Source organism: Channa argus, chromosome 21 (assembly GCF_033026475.1).
Source record: "Channa argus isolate prfri chromosome 21, Channa argus male v1.0, whole genome shotgun sequence".
In the NCBI taxonomy this organism is placed as follows: domain Eukaryota; kingdom Metazoa; phylum Chordata; class Actinopteri; order Anabantiformes; family Channidae; genus Channa; species Channa argus.
The window spans coordinates 1304392-1312673 of NC_090217.1; the positions used below are offsets into that span (position 1 = coordinate 1304392).

At 39.7% G+C, this 8282-nt stretch overlaps 1 protein-coding gene across 5 annotated transcripts in view; it reads left to right on the forward strand.

Moving 5' to 3' along the window:
• Window positions 1-7371, forward strand: part of ptpro (protein tyrosine phosphatase receptor type O) — a 38251-nt gene extending 30880 nt beyond the window's left edge. For all 5 annotated transcript variants that reach the window (XM_067491158.1, XM_067491157.1, XM_067491159.1 and 2 more), the window contains 6 exons: window positions 344-478; window positions 1305-1427; window positions 1714-1868; window positions 2393-2528; window positions 3757-3880; window positions 4247-7371. In XM_067491158.1, coding sequence (XP_067347259.1) covers window positions 344-478; window positions 1305-1427; window positions 1714-1868; window positions 2393-2528; window positions 3757-3861 — 654 coding nt within the window. In that variant the 3' untranslated portion in view covers window positions 3862-3880; window positions 4247-7371. The remainder of the gene's footprint in view (window positions 1-343; window positions 479-1304; window positions 1428-1713; window positions 1869-2392; window positions 2529-3756; window positions 3881-4246) is intronic.
• The last annotated feature ends 911 nt before the right edge of the window (window positions 7372-8282 follow it).

Sequence of the window (8282 nt, forward strand, 5' to 3'; positions counted from 1 at the left end):
TTTATTGAAATAATAAGTTTAATTAAAAATTTGTGCCTATAGTACGGTACTATGAAAATAAATGTCCTGCAACATTTTCCCCCACATTAAGTGGATGAAATCAGTAATAACAATCCAGCAATGTTGTGTATCGTTGGAAGTTTTTTTGACTGCAGGACTTTTATCTTTTACAGATTACTTCTGCATTGTGTTAATGATACTTTTTCATCGGTAGAATAACTGTACGTCTTCTACTACTGAGTGATGCATAAAAAACTGCTCCATCAACAAACAAGGTTTTCCCATTTAGTAAATTTAGGTTTTTCCTCTACATTTGGCTGGATCTTTCTCTTTTTAAATCCAGGGCTACAAACACAGTAAAGAGTACATCGCCACCCAGGGCCCACTGCCAGAGACGCGGAATGATTTCTGGAAGATGGTGCTGCAGCAGAAATCTCCTATCATCGTCATGCTCACACAGTGTAACGAACGACGCAGGGTGAGCCCGGTTTTCTCCTCCACACTGCTTCCTGTCTCGGTTCTTTACATCTGTGAAAATACATTTATAGTGTTCATTGTGGAATAAATAAACTTTATTGTATGTAGCAATCAAATGAAAATGACAAACTATAGTCTGAAATTGTTTTAGACTGAATTGCTCGTTTTAAATGTTTTTCCCATTTTATGTTTTATATTTTACTTGTGCACTGCACTATTTATATCAAACTATCCTTTTTAAGCTGTCCTCTAAAGCAACGGGCATAAAACTGGTTTGCCAAATCCAACTGGCTGTCTAAGGTGTTAGATGGGATCTATGGAAGCTTATCCTTCAAAGAGATAAACGACAACCTCAGAATAAGAAATGTCCTTCAGGTTGGACTTGGCATCTGCTGCACTTTCACCACCAGAGGAGCTCAGTTTGTGTCTGTAGTCTAATAACTTCAGTGAGTGAAACATTAACACGACCGTGCAGAAAAAACAGCTCGTGTTTATTGTTCAACCAAAGAAAAATCCCATTTTAATCAGACAAACTTTAAAGAATTAGATGTCAGTGATGCACAGAGACATTTGTCAGCGATAAAGAGAGAAATTATCCCGTTATCATGTAATGGCATTAAAAATAAGAAGATTCAGCTTCCTTCTATTGATTTTGATATCAGTGATTTCAGATCATTATAAAAAAAACTGCAGTATGAAAAATAGAGGCGGAAGAAAAACAAGTTGTTCTATAACCCAGGGATTGAGCCTGAAGGGGCTGATGGTGGTCGGCTGGACACGTAAAAAGCTGCTGAATCTGTAACAGGTGACACGCCGTCTGCTTTCAGGTCAAGTGCGATCACTACTGGCCCTTTACAGATGAGCCCGTGATGTATGGAGAGATCAGTGTGGAGATGCTCTCAGAAATAGAGTCTCCAGAGTGGACCATCAGGAAGTTCAGACTAGGATACGTGAGTATTGGTTTCGATGAATAAAACTGCCTGAAGCTTTAGTTCCCTTTAACAGAGAGGAGCTGTCACTAAAGGTGATTATTATGAGTCGATGCTCTCATGTAAAAAACATCTTGTACACACAGGGAGTAGAACTATACAAACTTGTGCAAGTACTCAACGTTTAGGTTTTGTTCAGTTCAATTCATGAATGGATGGATTCAAGGAGAGAAGCTGATTTCTGCCTAGTTACTGTGAAGAATCAACTGATGAATCCTGTGTTTGAAAAACAAATGTTTTCTTGCAGGCTGATGAGACTCAGGACATCCTCCATCTGAACTACACCTCGTGGCCAGATCACGGTGTCCCCACGGTCAACGCCATCGAGAGCATACTGCAGTTTGTCCACATCGTCCGGCAGCAGGCCAACAGGATCAAAGACCCCATCATAGTCCACTGCAGGTCAAGACGAGGTCTTTGAAGGCCTGTTCACACACAATAAAGGGTTTTAATTAAAAGAAGCTAAGAACATAAACAGTCCATAAGCAATAATTAACTACACAGCAACGTTTCTGTCCCAAAGCTGATTTTAAGTTCTTAGTGATGTTAGAATTTTTTTTTCTCAAAACCACTAAACTGAACTGGTGGTAAGATGCTTTTTGACTGACATCATTTAAAAGCTGTGGAGAGAAAAAGCGTCGTAGCCACTACTCGTCTGTTAGTGGGTTAGTGAAACAGACACCAGTTTGTATGTGACTGACCAACACAGCACACACGGGGAATGTTGGGAACTCTTCACACTCACCAAGGAATAAACAGCAGTCAGTAGCAATCTGCGTCCACAGAACCATCATTTGTAGGGACACCGGGACTATAGTGAAGAGATCAGATCCTCCCAAATGTTAAAGCCATAAATATGCAGCAACACAGATGAAGTATTAGCCATGATGTGCCTGATTAATGCCGTCTTTGTCTGTGGTGTTCAGTGCTGGAGTCGGGAGGACGGGGACCTTCATCGCTCTGGATCGTCTGATCCAGCACATTCGAGAACACGAATTCGTGGACATCCTGGGGATGGTGTCTGAAATGCGATCCCACCGTCTCTCCATGGTCCAGACTGAGGTGAACGCTCCCCTAATTTACTGTTATGGCTGTTTCTAGAGGACTTGATCATTTCAGTGCTGTAGGTGGCGTAAATACCCAGACTGCATCAAGACTTAATCACATTCTCAGGTGGATCAGTGTGTTGGGGTCGTACTGGAGCACATTACATTAGGAGTGGTTCTAAAGTTTTGGCCTCTGTATTGAAACTGAATGACAGGGGCAAAACTTTAGAACCACCCCCACCCTGAGTCCAGCCTTTACCACAGAACTATCACCTTTCTGACAGTCTCAACTTAAAGGACATCTAATTCATATTGAACAACATATTGAGCTTCTTTTGGTTCTAGTTCAAGTAGGACATGTAAATGAATGCCATTAAACTGGCCCCTGGCTTCCCTATACTGACATTTCTTGCTACATCTAGCCAGAAAATGCCTCCAGATGACATCACTTGGAGGAACCTTCAGTTCAGATTATGTCGCCTTGTTGCTCACACTATGGAGCTTGTAATCACGGGCAACCTGCTTTTCCAGAGCTGCTCCAGATGACATTATCCAAACTCCTAACAATGAAAAATTCCTCCAGTTGAGGTTATTGGGAGGAGTTTTTCAGCTAGAAGCAGAAACCTATTTTAATATAGGGAAGTCAGAAAGAGGTTTATGTTCATTTACACACTAACCTAAAGCCATAGATAGAGTTGAAATTTGGTGAAGTCGCCCTTTAAAACCTAAAAATTCAGGTAGAAATAATGGCAGAGCTGCTGGATAGAAGTGATGGCACCACAGTCAGAAAAGATTAAATCCTAGAATGTACAGTTACTTTTGTCTCAGAACTGAAACCTTAGAAATGCAGATGTGTTTCCAAAGCACTTCATCCACTCAGTATTTGTTTTGTGGTGTTTTAGAGGCAGACAACAAAATACTTCTGCTTGAGAAACCAACAGAAAACCAACAGAAGACATCAACATTATTTAAGTTTGTGTAGAAACACTGATGTGAAAGTGTGGTTGGCTGGTTTGGTTTTTTCAGGTTTTTGTATTCCCAGACTCCTCATCACCAGTCTTCCTGTCTCGGTCTCTGCATCAGTAATAATTGTCCACATTATATTAAATGTTAGTAAGTTTCTCAAGGAATCATTTCAGCTCTGATGAATCCAGTAAAAGATCCATTTACTCTGTGTGTGTAGTTGTTTCCATTGGTCATCTCACATCATTGGCTTTAAGCAGCTGCTCTGACCCTTTGTGCAGGAGCAGTATGTGTTCATCCATCAGTGTGTCCTGTTAATGTGGCAAAAGAAGAAGCAGCAGTCCATCACCTCTGATGTCATCTATGAGAACGCAAGCAAGACATAATGATGAGACTCCTTCAGATGTGAGTCAGTCAAACTTCACACATGTCTCATTCTAGTTTGATCTGTAACTTCCTCTTTATAACTGATGGCTTTTTAGCCAAATCCTCACATTGTGTTTACAACTGCAAGTTCCTTTTTTTACATTAATCACCATCTAAATGATCACCATTGAAGTCCACTATTGAGAAGTTTCTTGTTTGCTTTAAAGAACCGTCCTTTGGATTTGGGGGATGGGAAAAACGTTGTCTTTTTCGTTTATTTTGTATAAACTTAAACCAAATACAACTGTGTGAAACTGCTGACAAATCAAACTAAACACTGTAAACTCTTCACCCATTCTCCTGATGCTCATGATGTATCCGTCCTCCCTGTCCCTCATCCTGCAGACTGTGAACATGTCCAGCCTCCTGTGCTTCAGGCATCCATTCTCTGCAGAAGAAGATCCGCTTCATCATCAGTATATTAAAAAAAAAGACAACAAAAGAATCCAGTTTTTCGTTTGAATTGGTGTTAAAGCATGGGATGGAAAATTGCCTTAAGGAGCCTTCACTGACTGACCAACATGCTCAGCCACAACCCTGCTCTCTGAACTGGACTGATTCACGTCACCGTGGGGTCGGAGGAGTGTGAACGAGTTTCGTGCAGAGACTGGACGTCTACACTGAGTCTGTCCTCGATCAGACGACGAGCCGGTGGAACTGAGTCAGCACTTTTTTCTTTTCATTTGTTTTTTTTTTTTAATCTCAGGAGTCGCTGAAAAACCAGCAAACACACTGGCCTAGATTTAGTTCTTAGCGTTATTAGCGTTGTCCGTCCCGCAGAGTGCAGCTTTCCTGGCTTGTTTGCAGCGTGACCCACTGCCAAACACAATGAACACGGAGCTGTGACGTGATTAGGTCCAAAGGTACCAAGTAACTGCCAGCACTGCTGCACAGAAAACATTCACTAGAACCCAGCGATCGACGAAACTAAAGGAGCACAAAATTTTACAATTCGAAGCCAATTATAGTTTTTAATCTTTTTATTAGTGCTTGGAGATGCTTTCCAAAATTCAGAGTTTCTGTTCTGGTCAAAAGGTGCAAACAGCAGAATGATATTGTTTTAGCTGCAGCTGGAACATGCTCAGAGGAAATGTTTGTTTCATCCATCACATCATGAAACATCTGAACAAGAAGTGAAGGTCACAAAACCAGTCAGAAGCTGCAGAGCTGGAGTTTGGACTTGCACTCAGGCCTCAGGACAGGAAGGAAAGACTTTCTGCTGCTGCTTGTGACTGTGGAGGACAAACTGGACTGTGGACTCTGGACTGTATCAGACTGACAGTATTTATGCGAAGACAGAAACACTTCCAGAACCACTTAAAATCACAGTGAGTAGGAAAAAGACAGAAACATATCTGCTCAGCATGTGTCCAGGGCCCGAACATGACTGAAATAAAGAAGAATTTGGAGAACTCACCCTAAAGCAGGAAGTTAGTTTATTTAGTTTCCATTTCACAGAACGTTTTTACAGAGAGTGAAAACTTCACTCTAGTTAGCACAAATAGGTAATAAATTAATCTGGTTGTAGTGTTATTTTAACTTTTTCCCCCTTTTCCCCTACTGTTGGTCATAGCGCTCCAAATGCAACGCTTTGGATTGGTTTTAGGCTCCAGCAAAAACAGTGGTAACATGTTACATGATAGTCAAAATCATGTCTTTGTGTGTTTTTTTTTTATTTTTGTTATTTTTATTCTAAAATTAGTCTTACTGAAACAAAAACTGTTATTACCACAGAGAACCTCATCTCTAATGGCCACACTGTGCAGTACTGGTTTCTCCAACACCATCTGATCCAGCAGGCACAGAGAACATGTTCTTATCTAAAATGTGTAACTTGGATAAATTACAATTTGACATTTCATGAATTGTGGGTGGACTTTGAAGATTGTCTCAGGTACAGAGTGAAGCTGTACACCGTGACCCTGATTAAGCTGGGCAGACATTTTTTCATATCATTCAGGTTTCTATTAGAAAACCTCTGAAGGGTCTATAAAGGATTAGCTTTACATTACTTTGAGGATAACACTACTGCCATAGTGTATCTCAGTGAATTTAGTTTCGTGGTTTCAGTCCCTCTTCAAGTCTCAGCCTCGACTGCTGTACAGGAAACCGTTCTAAGGGGGTTTTCTGAAGCACTATGTTTGCCAATTACAACCAATAGTCATTTACAATAGTATTTGGTTCGAAGGACAAAGTCCACATTTGTCACTTCCCTGATCACTGTATGAGTGTTTTTTTTTTTTAACCCTAGAATTTACATAGTCAATAGTAAATAAGAGTTGAGCACAAGGTTTGCCCAAGAACTCAACACCTTTTTTTTTTTTTTGGACGGTTAATGTCACAGAATTAATTTAAGATTGTCCTTCATTTTATTGTACTATAGACATAGTCTTCATAACAAAATGGTGCCGTGCTACGATTCTGCCAAACATTCCTATAAACTGACTGATGTTTGAGGCTCTGCATCCACAGGAAACCAACCAGGCTGTGGATAAAGACGCTTTAATGCCGAATGCCCCATTTTATTCCTTTTTTTAAATCAGATAAATCGCTCCCAAAACTAAACTTGTGAACACAGTGTCTTGATTTTATTGGCAGCTGTGGTCCAAATTCAAAAAAAGGTTTCACAACCCAAAAACTGCTCTTTGTGTTACTTCGACCACATAACAAAATGTTCCATCGTTTCATTCATTGGTAAATGCAGTAGCAGTTTAACAGATATCAGAACATGTTCTAATAAATGCCAGATATACACACACATACGTGTATATAGCCAAACACTAAACGTTAACAAAAGGAAAAGCTGCTTTCAACTGCTGTCTTCGTTATTGTGACGGCACCTTGTATCTATACTGTACAATGAGTGAATGAAGGAATGTTTGTATTCACCTGCTGAAGGACTCGTCATTGTGGCCTTGGAGTTCAAACAGCTGCAGAGGTTCAGCGTCACTTGATCTAAATGGTTTCACTATTAGATATCAAATGTACTGTACATACTACTACTACTACTACTGCTTAACTACTCTTTCTACTTGTCATTACGATGTAATTCTTGTGGAATGTTTGTTTAGAGGGTTGGTTTTTAAAAGTTGTATGTGTAAGTCATCATTACCTGAGCCAGAAGTTAAGTTCTCTCATGACTAATGCTTTGTTTTTTGGGGGGGTGGGGGGTGGGGGGGCTTTGGAGTTGACGGAAATGACAGAAGCGTAGTGTAGACGTGGAGAAATGCACTTTGGTACAAACGGTGAAAAAATAAAATTGCAGACAAACTGCAGACAATGTGGGAAAGCTCAGCACTGTACACTTCTTCTTTCTCTTGCTTAGTGTGTGTCCAGTCAAACTTGTAAGTCATTGGTGCCATTCTTGTGCAGTGTGTCACTTAACATATGAGGAAAGATCCTGAACTCGGATCAGTGTCACAGAGTTTTAATGTGTGCGTGTGTTGGAACAAAATAAAATGTTGCAGTTACACCTGTTGTGTTTCATTGTGTGCGTATGTCCGATCTACAAAAGATAGAATGAAGTACTGATGACTTGTTTCAGCAGTTAAAGAACTTATCGAAGTGTCGTTATAAGATTAAAATGATCTTAAAGTATCATAATGCATGTTTTCTGCCGAACTGACCTCGGTGTGGAGTTGCTGATGCAAAAGCTGGAGCCACTCACAGAAGCCTGTAGGACAGAGCTGAGGACGTCGTCATGCGGCTGTTGGTTCCATGTCTCAAAGACTGAACGTCTTTCTTTAAAAAAAAAGAAAAAACGTGTCCCTTCACCTTATATGTATTACAGTATTAGTATGCTAAATATTTATTCAGACAGTTATGACATTCAAACTCTAAAAAACGTTAAACACATTTGTCATCAGCAGTATTTAAAGGGAAATCAGTGCTGTAAGTTTGTTTTACAAAATGTTAGAAAACCATTTTACACTTTAACTTCCCAGTGTTTTAAACATAATCCAAAATGGCAATGAAAACAACCAGATGAGTCACTTTTTTGTTTGAGGTACAGTATTACTACCTGAAGTTATTAGAAAACCAACTCACACTCAGATAATCATTAAAAGTTGTAATATTTTATATTAACACCTGCACAGATTTATTAATATGTAATGTATCATTAGAACACCACACTGGCCATTTTTGTTTTCTACTGTTATTTTAGTCATTTGTTTTCAAGTAACAGTTGCCAACTGGAATTGTGATGTAGCTCAGTTTATACGTATAGTAATTAAAACAAATTAAGTGTTAGAATAATCAGGACAAAGTAAAGAGTTACTCACCCTGTTGTTACCTGCTACATCAGACACGTTTGGGTCAGAAACAAAAAGCATTAAGGCAGAATTCAGCGTGGAAGACAAAAAACTGAGGGATGAAAAAG